Source organism: Arachis hypogaea, chromosome 15, assembly GCF_003086295.3.
Source record: "Arachis hypogaea cultivar Tifrunner chromosome 15, arahy.Tifrunner.gnm2.J5K5, whole genome shotgun sequence".
In the NCBI taxonomy this organism is placed as follows: Eukaryota; Viridiplantae; Streptophyta; class Magnoliopsida; order Fabales; family Fabaceae; genus Arachis; species Arachis hypogaea.
In genome coordinates, this window is record NC_092050.1 from 37,969,728 (window position 1) to 37,983,522 (window position 13,795).

Here is a 13,795-nt window from a genome sequence, read left to right on the forward strand (position 1 = left end):
AATATTGCTAAATAGTAAGAGACATTACTTTAATTTTAACAATACTTTTTAAGACATTATCGTTAGAGATGAACATATAGTAACACCATTCGAACTTGCGGGTATCTATCTCGCTTCTACCTACTCAGGGCGGGTTTTTAGTGGGACTCGCTTCTACCTACTCAGGGCGGGTTTTTAGTGGGACGGGATCCTGGGCGGGGTGGGACAAGGTCGGGTTTAGGACTTTAGGTAATACTTGTCCTGGTATATATATAATTTTAATATATAATATATGTGATATATGTAAAATAATTAGTAAAATAATTAATATTATATTATATGAGTTTTTACTTTAATTTATGTTATGTATGTGATGATGATTATATAAAATTTGAAAATTAATTTTAGGAAAATGGACAAATAGGTTCCTGAACTTTTAATTCGTGGACATTTTACTCCCAGGTTCTTGAACTTTTAATTCGTGGACATTTTACTCCCATGGGACTGGAAAATACAAAACGATCCCTAGCCACTCAAAATGCCGTACAAATGGGTCCCTCCGTTCAATCTGCTTCGCCACATGTTACGGATTCAAATTACGTGGCACTTATGTGGCGTAGGAGTGGGTACGTGTCTCCAAGATGCTGTGAACAGGGCTGACGTGGTCCATTGTAGAAAGTTATGGGACATATTGGTCATTGTGCACTAAGACGACGTCGTTTCGGAAAACGTTGTGCAACGGTTCTTATGAGATATGCCAATGATGCCTATATCAGTCACATACAATTATAGGAAGCCCTAGCATTTACGTTTTCCCTCCAAAAAATGCAATGCTTCGTCTCTGTGTTGTCGTCGTTGCTGTTCCATGAAGCAGTTCCATTGAAAATTCGTTGTTCTACCTGCGTCCACCATGGAGAGTAGTAAGTACATTGTTGTTGAAACTTGTTTTGCTTATGCCCTTTATTTGTTATACATGTTGTAAGATGAGATTTATGGGGACTGTAAGTGAGGGTAGTAGCTAATTAGTTGTGGGGTTAATCATTTTTCGGGTATTGTTTAGTGAGGTTTTGGAGATTTTGTTAATAATGTTTGGCTTTGTGTTGTGTTTTGTATTGAAAGATGTTACAGATGGATGATGTATTATGTGTTCCTTGTTCCATCATGGGGCTACTTTTCAAAGGCATCTACCGGTGAGTTAGTCTATCTGCATGGTCAAGTTGAGAGGTTTCCATCGATGGACTTGACTTTTGTCAATTTCGGAGATCTGGTCACGCTGTTCAAAGGACTGGGGTATCGATCGTATAAGGAGACTTACTGGTATGATCCAAAAAGCAAAGATATAGAGTCAAGGTTGCATGTACTGAGGGGGGATGCATGGATCAACCAAATGCGACAGGCTAAGTTGAGGAACAAAGACACGGATGAGTTTTACATTTTTTTAATCATCCTGTTGATCAGCCTCAGATGGTAGATGGTGCTTGTGAGAAAAATGATGAGGTTGAGGAAGAAGTCAATCCAAATGAGTTGGAGAAGTTGGATGACTTATCTACTGATGATGATAGCGATGATAGTGAGGAAGATGAGCTGTATAAACCACCACCTCCTGGTTATGAAAGTGGGAGTGAGAGTGGTGAAGATGATGATGAGGGCAGAAGGGTTAGAGCTGCCAAAGGGAAGAGGAACTCCATCGTCGAGAAAACACATTGAACCCAAGGAAAAGAAAAAAAGAAATAAGCTACAAATGTGTTTAAAAGGCAGAGATTTAAAGCAAGAAGGGTGTGCTCAGTTGGAGAAGGTTCTTCAAAGTTCATTGGGCTTGCTAAACATCCCAACACAAGTGGGCCAACAAAACAACCCAATAGAGTTAGGCCTTCTAGGGAGCCCAATATGAGGCCAGCCATTGCAGAGTATATCAATGATATAGACTAGAGGATGAGGACATTGTGTATGAGTATGAATCTGAGGAGCTGCATACCTCTGTCTCATCGTAGGATGAAAGGAACGAACCACATTGGCCTAAGTTTGATGAACAGTATGGCTTCGGAGAAGGCAGATTTGAGCTTGGCACAAGATGAAGAAAGTTAATCAGGATGCCTGGTCATACCTAATGAAATTTGATCCTGTAACATGGGTAAGAGCCTACTTCATCCATGGTCTGAAAGTTGACAACCTGACTAACAACATATGCGAGTCTTTCAATTCTAAGATTGTCAAGTACATGTGCAACCCTATACTCACAATGTGCGAGGAATTGCGATGCTATCTCATGAGGCGTATGGTTCAACATAAGAGACTAATAGAGTGCCATCACGGAAAGCTTGTACCAATTCAAGAGAAAAGGTTGAAGCGGCTTGTCAAGCCAAGTAACAAATGGATTGCGGAGTGGATTGGTGATAACGAGAACAAGCATTTTGAGGTCATCTACAAGGGATCTAAATTGGACGTGGATCTGATCAAGCATACATGCACATGTAATAGGTGGCAACTAACCGGTCAGTGTGGATTTCTATTTTCTTTAGTGGAAATTGTATTTCTACCCTTGTTTTTGCTGTCTTTGCCTTACTGCTGGTATTATTATTACTTGGATACGTTTTTGCTATCTTTGCCTTGCTGCTCGTATTATCATTGTTTGAGTTTGTATTTTGCTGTTATTGTTACTTGCATTGTGGTTACCTTGTTGTTGGGTTTTCTGGAAAAGGAATGCCGTGCACTCATACCGTAGCTGCAATTAGAAAAAGACATGATAACATGGAAGATTATGTGCATCCATAGTTATGCATGGAATCTCTGAAGAAGACTTACGAACACTTCATCCAGCCTGTAACTAGTGAAGAGTTTTGGATACGGACTGATCAAACTAGGCTTGATGCACCTGTCATTAAGAGGATAATTGATCGTCCAAAGGTCCATAATAGGCAGAAAGACCCAACAGAAACTGTAATTGAAGGTGAAAAATTGAAGAGGAGTTTTTATGTGACATGCAACAAGTGTGGTCAGACAGGGCACAACTATAAGACTTGCAAGGGTGTGCCATCGAACCCAAATTGAAAACCTAAGACTAACAAATCAAAGAAGACCACTAATAATCTTTCACTTGTGGTTTTACCACTGTCACAATCAGCCCCAGGCAGAGGTACTTAACAAGGTGAAGGATCTTTATGTCCCCCTGATAAAAAACTAAAGGATTTAGTTGTCCATTTTAAAAGTTCTAAGGCACTTACTTATATCTTCTAAATTTGCTTGATGACTTTAGTGTCTCTCTTCATTTATGACATGAACATAACATGGTGTTTCAAAGTGAAAAGAAAAATTCAGTTGAGGCAACCAACCAAAACTGTTCTGATCTGAACCCCACTGTCCAGTCTTCTATTGGGATAAGACGTGAAAACTGCCTATCGATTTGAAGAAATTGTCTTGAACTTATCTAGAACTTATCTTGAAGTTACAGCCTAGCACAACTCCAAATGTGATCCAACAATAAGCTGCTCCAGAAGCTCCATCAGTGCCTGTTTCTGTAGTCCCTGCAAGGCAAGGCCAAGTACCATTCAAACCTCCAACCAAAGTTTCAGCAAGGCCATCCAATAGAACTTTGAGACCAAAACAACCAATTAAAAGAAAGGCTGTTGGCAAACAACATGTTCAACCACCACAGCAACCAACTACAGAAGTAAGTAAAGGACTATCTGATGAGACTTTGGCTGTAGCAAGCACTGGAACTAAAAGGATTTTTAGGTTCATCTCCATCCCAAGAGTCAACAATTCCAAAAAATGATGTTATTTTAGGAAGTCAGTTGTAGTTGATGTGAAACTTGACATTAAGCCTTTTTTTGGTGTGTTATGCATTCTAGTATATTTTTGGCAAACTTATGTTGCTCAGGTGGTAACCTGTTGTGAGACTGCTTATGATATTTTGTTAGGATTATAATCCTTCAAACTTATCTTATAGTTCAATGTTTAATAAACCAAATTATTTAATGAATTTTACATACTTAGACCATCAACAGGATATTATATATAGCCATTTAAACACATGATATTATAGAAACAAAATATTATCATTCATCAAAGGATAAACACAATACATTCTATCAACTCCAACCATTGTTCCTCACAACAGCAATGCACAACATCTAATAACACCTAATAACAACAACAGCAGCACAAATTACTACCAAACATACAACAATAACCAACAGATTAGATTTTTTTCTTCCTCTCTAGATAAGCAAGCTTCTTCTCCAAGTTAACTAGTCTCTATTCTACTTTATTCTTGCACAAGTACTACTCTAGGTCGTCAATCTCGTTGTCACAAATTGACTTTTCTGTACCCTCAATTTTTGCAACAAGATCATCAAGCCAGACAAAGAAATTGTAGTGGGATAGATTTTTCAACTACAACGTCAAAAATAAAATCAAAATTCAATCAAACACATGAACCTGCTTCAAGCTTCATAGAACCATGTTACCTTAAAGAAGGAGCACCCAAGAAACAACCAATTGGAGTTAGTTGGCATCCTAGACTTGTACAATATAGTATACACGTCACACTTGCACATCGGAGCAATGTCGTCGTCCTTCTTTTCTCCAGCCTCCATGCAATGAATGAGAGACGGTAATTGGACTCGTTGGGTGCTCGAGGAACCTCCTTCACTGGCCATAGAATGGAGCCCTAGACACAACAATTCCCTGACTATACAACTGCGATGGTGTCTGGAATCAATTTGGAGAGTTAGGGAACCTCCTAAAACATCATCGTTTTCGGAGAAGAAGGACCTTCTTGTCCTCTAAATGAATGTCAACATCTCATTCTAAACCGTAACAGACACATCACTCTGTTATCGCCACACGGACGCCACATCAGCCTTATCCGTTTGACATTAGAGAGTAGATTGAACGGAAGGGCCCATTTGTATACTGTTTTGAGTGGTCAGGGATCATTTTGTATTTTCCAGTCTTGAGGGAGTAAATTGTCCACGAATTAAAAGCTCATGAATTTATTGGTCTTTTTCTCTTAATTTTTATTTGTTGAATTTTAATAATTATATGAGCGGGTAGGGACAGGGTAGGGTACCTGTAGGAGCAGGTTAGAGTTCAACATTTAACTACATGCAAATAGGAGTGAGACGGGTTTTGTGTGGGTAATTGTAGAGCGAAACAGAATCAGGTAACACAAAAATCTCTCCCTACCCGTCCTATTGCTACCCCTAATTATAGTTACTATAACCACCATAACATAAACATCATAGCATAGCATACATCACTTAGTTATTTTGAAGTTGTGATTTCAAAAGCTTTTGTAACATGGAACTTTGATTAAAAATATCTAAAATTATAGTATTTATTGAAGTTGATAGAAAATGATGAATGCTAATGTGTTCCCTATATATATATATATATATATATATATAAAATAATTAAAGATATTATATTATATTTAAATTTTTACTTTATATTATGTATATGATAATGGTTTATAAAATTTGAAATTTAATTTTATTTATTGGATTTTAACAATTATAGGAACGGATAGGGACATGACGGGGTACCTACAGGAGCAGGTTATGGTTCAACTACCTACAAATAGGAGTATAGCGGTTTAGGGTTATTGTAGAACGAAACGGAATCGGATAACACAAAAATCTTTTCCTATTTGCCCCATTACCACCCCTAATTATAGTTACTATAACTATCATAATATAGACATCATAGCATAGCATGTATCACTTAGTTATTTTGAAGTTCTGTTTTCAAAAGCTTTTGTAACATAGAATTTTGATTAAAAATGTCTAAAATTATAGTATTTATTAAAGTTGAGATAAAATGGTGAATGCTAATGAGTAAGGTATAAATTTAAAATTCTAAACATTAAATTTTGAACCTTAAATCTAAAACTCTAAAAATATAAGCTTTAAAACTATGAACCTTAAACCTTAAACTCTAGGTAAATTATATTCGTCCGGGATCTATTTATTATACAATTTTTCTTTTTTAAAATAATATTTTTAGCATGTATAATATATTAAAAATATATATACAACATTACTTTTTAAAAGTTAAACCTAAAATTCTTTAAAAATGTAAAATATTTATTACCATTTTAATTAATATTATATTTATTATTATTACATGATTTTAATTGTATAATTTTTTATTTATATATTTAAAAAGGAAATAACTACCAATTTGGTACTCCCAAAATTCAAATGCTGACAAAACGAAATTTAAAAGATGTTATGACAAAAAAAAATCCCTAAAAGACAATTAATTTTGACAAAAGTAACTCACTGTCAATTGAGTTAATAGAAATTAATGTTAAACTCTAATGTGAGTACATCACAATTAACATTATTATAATTATAAAAGTTACTCGTACTTTTAACTTTTATAATTTTAAAAATTCTCCATTTTTCAATTTTCTAAAATCTTGATCCTTTTTTTAAAACTTTCTTCTTTTCCAATCTCCTCACACCCCCTTCTTCTTCTTTCCCAATCTCCTCACATCCCCAATCCCTTGAGTCATTGATAAACCTCATTTGTAGGGATTATCTTGTGATGAATTTAGAGCATTTTGATAACCTTTTCTCACATTTATCCAATGAAATATCATGGTTTTATAACTTCTCCTTTAATTGTGCTTAAGAGTGAAAACATACTTTTTAGGACTTAAAATAGCTAAACTTAATTTACCTTGATTCCATTAGGTGCCTTGATGTGTTTGTCAAGTGATTTCAGATTTAGGAGGCAAAGATTGGATCAAGGGAATGAAGGAAAAGCATGTAAAAATGGAGAACTCATGAAGAAATGAAGGAATCGCAAAATCTGTCAAGCCGACCTCTTCGCACTTAAACGACCATAATTTGAGCTACAGAAATTCAAATGATGCGGTTTCAGTTGCATTGGAAAGCTAACATCCGGGGCTTCAAAACGATATAAGATTTTTCATAGTTGCTACACGTATGGTGACGCGTACGCGCACTGTACGCGCACGCGTCGTTGCTGCCATATGATCCACTTAAAGCAATACGTGGCCAGCGATTTTAGAAGCCTTGTGGGTCCAATCCAACTCATTTATGATGCTATTTAAGTCAAGGATTGAAGAAAAATTAACATACTTTTTAATCATTAGTTATAGTTTAAGTTTTAGAAGTAGTTAGAGTTAGTTTCTAGAGAGAGAAGCTCTCACTTCTCTCTAGGATTAGAATTAGGATTAGTTCTTAGATCTAGGTTTCAATTCATGCTCTCTTCTACCTCTTCTTCTTAATTTCTTGTTATTACATTCATCATTCTTCCATTGTTGTTATTACTTTCTCCTATTTTGTTTGTAGATCTACTTTTGTTCATTCTATTTTCTTTTAATGCAATTTGAGGTAATTCATAATAATTGTTTTTTTTCTTTGATTGTTGTTGTTGATTTCTTACATTCTATTGTTGTTAGATTCTATTTTTGTTATCAATTTACTATGCTTCCTTTTATGCCTTCCAAGTATTTGATGAAATGCTTGGTTGGATTTTAGTGTAGATTTTGTTCCTCTTGGCTTTGGTAGAGTAATTAGTGACTCTTGAATTATCTAATTCCTTTGTTGATTGACAATTAGAAGTTGCTAATTGATTTGGATACCACTAACGCTAGTCTTTTCCTAGGGAGTTGGCTAGGACTTGTGGAATCAAGTTGATTCATCCACTTGACTTTTCTCCATGGTTAGAGGTTAACTAAGTGGTAGCAATGGACAATTCTCATCACAATTAAGGAGGATAATGAGGATATGACTTCCAATTCTCATAACCTTGCCAAGAGCTTTTCATAGTTGTTAGTTTATTTTCATTGCATTTTACATTTCTTGTCTCCTATCTCAAAAACTCCCAAAGATATTTCATAACCAATAACAAGACACTTTGTTGCAATTCCTAGGGAGAACGACCCGAGATTCAATACTTCGGTTTATAAATTTAGGGGTTTGTACTTGTGACAAACAAATTTTTGTATGAAAGGACTATTGTTGGTTTAGAAACTATATTGCAACGAGCTTTCATTTGTGAAATTCTAAACCGTCAAAAGTCCAATCATCAGTCATCTGTCTCCTCTTCCTTCACTTACAACCGTCAAATCAAATATGTCTACCCTCTTCATTTCCTTTGTTGCTATTGCCCCCGCTTTTTCCCTTTTTTTCTGATAAACTTTCATCTCCACCTCGCATTAACAACGTCGTCCAACTCCTTAACTGTCACCTTTTTATCCTCAGTTCCGTCCATCCCTTGAGTCATCTGCTTACTCCTCCTTCATTTGCAACTATCAAATCAAATATGTTCACCCTCTTTATTCCTTTTGTTGCTGTTGCCCCCGCTTTTCTCCTTTTCTTTTAATCAACTTCCTTCTCCACTTCGCTTTAACAATATTGTCCAACTCCTTAACCGTTACCTTTTCATCCGTGGTTTCAGCAACATTGTCTTTTTCTATGCCCATGCTAGCTGTTGTTGAATTCTCTATTTCTCAACCGATTAAACTAGAAGCTTCGAGCTCTGTAACCGTTTTAGTAGTAGCAGTGATGCCGTCCTCCTTCTTCCTCCTTATTTTCTCTTCTTTTTTTTTTTTCTCTATTTTTTGTTCTTTTTCTCTGATTTTTTTAATGGATATTATAATTTTGATGCTGGAATTTGAATTTGAATTTTTTGCTGTGATTTGAGATTTAAATTTGTTGTTGTGATTTAAAATTTGAATTTGAATTTGTTTTTGTAAGTGAAGAAGGATGAGATGGATTGCTGAGGGAGTTAGGAGTGTGAGAAGATTGAAGAAGAAGAAAAAAAGATTGGATGATGATGATGAAAAAGAAGATATGAGAGTTTTAAAAAAAATTGAAATTAAATATTTTTTAAATTATAAAAATAAAAAATATTGGTAATTTTTATAATGATTATAATTATTATTAACTATCACATCAGCGTTTAATGTTAACTTCAATTAATTTAATTGATGGTAGATCACTTTCTTTAAAATTATTCATCTTTTAGGATTTTTTTTGTCAATAATATTTTTCAGGAATTTTTTGTCATCTTTTAAATTTTTCGAGTTCTAAATTAGTAGTTATCTTTTTGAAAAATTATGCCAAGAACCATTCACTTATTTTCATAATAAATAATATTTTTAAAATTGAATAATTTATTAATTAGGTTATACTTATTATAGCGAGGGTTGTGCAAAAAAAAAAAAAAATTCAAATTTCAAATTTTAAATCCAATCCAAACTAGATTATTTTAAAAAAATTAATATTAAATAAAAAAGTTCAAACCAAATTATATGTATATTTTGTATAATTTATACCGTATATTTAAGAATTTATTATAAAAATATTAATATAATAAATAGGTGAATTCTATTCTACCCTTTCTAAAATAAAGGGTAAATTACCTCTTGTGACATATACAATGATTATTGATAAATTATTCTTCTGCCAAAGCTCCATGATTCACGTTATCTTCTCTTTTCTTTTCAATTGACGATATGTTTCTCTTGAAATTTGATCACAGTGTCATTTCATCATCCCCACCAAAAGGCTATTTTTTTTCGGTAATTATCACTTTATCCCGAATTTTTGTTGAATTTTTTTCTAATAAATTTTAAATATTTAAAATTTATTAATTTTTATATTTTTAAATTAAGCTAGTGTATGTTCTTGTACCTTATACGAGATAATATATAAAACTATATAAAGACTTTTATTAAAGAAAATTAAATAAAAATATATATAATAATAATTATTATAAATATTTTATAAAGTTATTATAATTAAAATCAAAATATAAGGATTTTTAATATTAAAAATAATTAATATTTGTCTTAATTGATTTAGTTTGTTGAGTGACCATCTCACTCATCCGCTTAAGAAAGTATTAGGATGTTCGAATCTCGCTTTGCGTGCCATCAATTGGTAAGTGATTGACCCTTAATAAATGGAATATCAATATGTGGTTAGATTTTGCAAGAGTACTAAAACCCGTGAGTACCCGACCCGTCCCTATCCGGTCAAGACAAATAATAACTCGAGCCGAGGCGAGGCAGGTTTCGTTCAGGGCGAGTGTTCGAGCGGGACAAAATGGGTCAGGTTTAAGGTGTACCCTGTAAGACCCAAGACTTTTGAAAAGTTCTATTTTGAATCAATCTCAAATTATATATTTATTTATGGTTTTAATTTCAGAAATTATTTTTATTGAAAATAATTAAAGGTAATTAATTGGACTTAAAATAAATTAAGGTTTTTATCCAAACTCTATACCTATAGATTATTTTTCTATTTATGATTTAAAGTTCTGGAAATTCGAAAATAATAAGGTTTGACTAATTAAATTAGAATTTTGTCTAATTTTATAATTATTGAATTATTTTCTATATTTAAATTATAAAATTGGTAGTTATGAAATAATAAGAATTTTATATGATTTGATTTTAGATAATTTAATTTATATCATTTAATACTTTAAGTTAAAGAAAAATTAATTATATTATCATGAATTTTTAATTAGAGTAATTTATTAAAAATCAATTAGTATTTTTATATCACAAATAATATTTTTAAAATAATTTTAAAGATCAAATTAGATTTCAAATTAATATTCTATATCCTAATTTGATTAAATTAAACACAAAATCCTAATTCTCTTGTACCCAACCCTAGCCGCCACTAACATTTTCCTTATCACAGACACACGGTAGAAAAAAGAAAAAAAAAGAAACAAAAGAAAGGGAAGAACGAAGTGGGGACAGGGAAATCAGGGAAGAAAAAAAGAAAGAAAGGGAAAGAATAGAAAGGGGGAAAACAGGGGAAGCTTGAAGAAAGAAAGATAGGGAAGGGAGAAAGAGGTATCGAGGGAGAAGAGAGGAGGAACGGCTCCGGCGAGGAGCCCACAGTCGCTGCCGTCGCGTCGCCAAAGGGATCAGAGCCGCGAAGAGAGAGAGCTCAGGAGAGAGAGGAGCGTCACCATCGTTGTCACGGTCGCAGGCGTGAAGGCCGCCGCTGTCGCCGCGCCTTGCCTAGTCGCCGTTGAGATGGCTGAGCGCAAGGAAGAAGTAGCTTTCGTCGTCACCAAGCCGTCACTGCCGGTCCATCCACGAGCCGCCACCAGAGTCGTGAACGAACAGAGGAGGAGAAGAACGCGTGGTGGTGGGTGTTCTCTTAGCCATCGCCGTCGAAGGATGCTCCACCGCCGCCGTTGAAGGAACTATCGCCACGAGAGCCCTAGCCATCGTCGCTGTGGGAGCTCGCCACCACTGTGAAAATGAACCGAGGTAAGCATTTGAAGATTTTGTTGTAAACCTCACCGTCAAGCCTAGAAGGAGTCGCCGCTGTTGTTGTCTCGGGTAGCACTATTCTTCCTATTTTGATTTCAACTCCTTTAATTCTGAAATTTATAATGTTTCTGCCTTTGTTCTACTGCTATTTGGTTTCCTTGTGCTACCTTTACTCTAATTACAGAACTATGTTTTCATTCTAGCCACTGTCGATTTATCTATTGCAAAGTCATAATTGATAATGGAACTGCTAAGATCGTTGCTACGGCCATGAATTGGGGATAAAGGGGATTATTGAGTTAAATTCTACGATTGAGACATTGAGATAGGGGCGCTTTTCTTAAACTTGTTTACTTTCCAGAGTTGTTATAAATCGATATTAATGCGTAGAATACATTTTTGGTGATTTCGTAAGTCTTATGAATTGAATTGAGTTGTTTTGGATGAATGAGGTTATTAGTTATATTGATTGATTGATCGATTGAGAACGTTGAATATTCTGATTAGTTGACTGATGTTGTTAAAGTAGTTTTTCTAGAGTTATTGGAAGAGATTTAATAATGGCATTTAGTTTAATTTTGGAAACGATTCGATTTTAGGAAATGTTTAGTATTGAAATTTGATTTGATATTGAACCCGATTTGATATCGGAATTTGATTTTAAAAACAAATTTAGAAAGGACTTGATATTTGAAAACGGTTTGTTTATTAAGAATAATTTACTATTTTAGAAATGGTTCGAACAGGGTTTGAGGAACGGTTTGGTTTGAAACTGTTTGAGAAAACCGAGAATTCTTAATTATTGACTAATGCTGTTGAATGAGGTTGATTTGGATTGCGATTTATAGGATTGGTTGATTGAATTCTGGATTTTGCAATTTCCTTGTGTTGAGTGTGGTTGTTGTGAAAATTATTATTGGAAGTGATTTGAATGATTAACAGGTGTTTGTTTTGGTTTGGTTGGAACCCGAAAAGGGTGGCAAAGTCCGAGTTTTAGAGGAGATGCTGCCGAAATTTTATAAAATTGAAAGTTTCGTTTGAAGTAATTATCTAAAAAGATTTGGTTTTAAACGTTATATATTTTAAGATTGATTTATTTAAAAGAAGGAATTATGTCTTGAATTGGAATTGTTAATGAACGGAATGGAAAGAAGGATGATGAGGATTTTCTTTGAAACATGGGTTTTGAATGAAATTGGAAATGAGATTTGAGTTGATGAATGATGATGATGTTGAGAATGTTGAAATATGATCTTTGAATTACTCATGTGGCTTATGAATTTGAATTATCTGAGATACGAGGTTCCCTGGATAAAGTACCATGGCTTGCCACCACGTGTACCAGGTTGAAAACTCGATACTCTGATGACCCTACGACGTAAGTGTGACCGGGCACTATATAAATTCCCAGGAATGTTACCCCCATTGAGCAATATTGATTATTTGAGAAAAAAGCTATGCATAGACTCTTGGGGATGCACGTCGGGGGACAGTCTAAGGACAATTCAGACTTGTCGGGTTGGCTGGATAACCGACAGATGAGCCTCATCAGCCATAGGACAGGCATGCATCATATGAATTTGTATGCTTTGCTTGGGTTTGAACTTGTTTTGGTTTGCCTAATTGCTAAACTGTTCTTAACTGCTACTTGAACTATTTGCTGTAACTGCTACCTACTTGTGCTTTCCTTGTCTGTCTTGCCTGTGTTTGTCCTTGCGTGCTACATTTGAGAATGAACCTTGGTGTTGAATTAATGATTGTGTTGTTTGATTGCGTGGTTGGTTTCTGATTGAGATTTTCTTATAAGAAAGGAAAAGTTTCGAATTTCGGAAAGATTAAATCTTGTTGTTTTGAAAAAGTTTTGAACGATTACCTACTGGTTTTTAAAAGATTCATAAGGCAATGATAATCATTGAGCTTGAAAATAGTATTTCTTATTAAATATCTTTCTATGACAACTTTGAAACTCCGGTGGTGAGACCGTGTGGTTAGGTTCTCACCCCCTACAGCTTTACCCTTTTCAGGAACCAAATGAAGAGGCATTAAGGAGAGTTATACTGTGTTTGGTTTATATGTTATTGTATTAATTAGATTATTTTCTTCCCTCGTCTTTGTTATTACAAATTTGTAAGAGGGATAGGAGTTGTATGTTTTATATGTATATTATATTATGAGTTATTATGTAAGGAGTTTTGTATATGAATCTATGCCTGCTTGTATTTTTCTTAAGATAAAGTATTTATTTCCGGTTTTCAAAGAAATCAGCGATACAGTGTCGAGTCACAGGCTCCTATTTTAGTATTTAGTATGTAAAGTAGTCGTAATACTTCTTCCTATTAGAGTGGCGCAGCCGGAAGCGTGACTTCTGATAGTGAGGGTATTACATACCCACCCCAGGGTATATACATATAAACACCTTTTATGGATTAGAATTTGCCTCACATAACAGATTCAATGATTAGTCTGAGTCCATACTCCATAGCCACGCCAGAGAGACTCAGTCATCCTCACCCAGAATCTTCTTCTTCTCGGCTT

The 13,795-nt window shown here is 34.5% G+C and overlaps 1 protein-coding gene and 1 long non-coding RNA gene across 2 annotated transcripts; both read left to right on the forward strand.

The window, feature by feature from the left end:
- The first annotated feature begins 2,050 nt into the window (after nt 1-2,050).
- Nucleotides 2,051-3,027, forward strand: LOC140179197 (uncharacterized). Its single transcript, XM_072217862.1, has 2 exons — nt 2,051-2,395; nt 2,752-3,027. The coding sequence occupies exons 1-2, from the start codon at nt 2,051-2,053 to the stop codon at nt 3,025-3,027; spliced, it is 621 nt and encodes a 206-aa protein (XP_072073963.1).
- Nucleotides 3,028-10,661: 7,634 nt separating this feature from the next.
- On the forward strand, nt 10,662-13,521 carry LOC140179651 (uncharacterized). Its single transcript, XR_011873391.1, has 2 exons — nt 10,662-11,329; nt 13,285-13,521. It is a non-coding gene; the product is annotated as an uncharacterized lncRNA (long non-coding RNA).
- The last annotated feature ends 274 nt before the right edge of the window (nt 13,522-13,795 follow it).

Bases quoted from the DNA above. Each gene is read 5' to 3' on its own strand.
- LOC140179197 (XM_072217862.1), top strand. From the start codon at position 2,051: ATGAAGAAAGTTAATCAGGATGCCTGGTCATACCTAATGAAATTTGAT. The intron at 2,396-2,751 runs GTCATCTACAAG...GTGCATCCATAG, and splicing joins ACGAGAACAAGCATTTTGAG to TTATGCATGGAATCTCTGAA.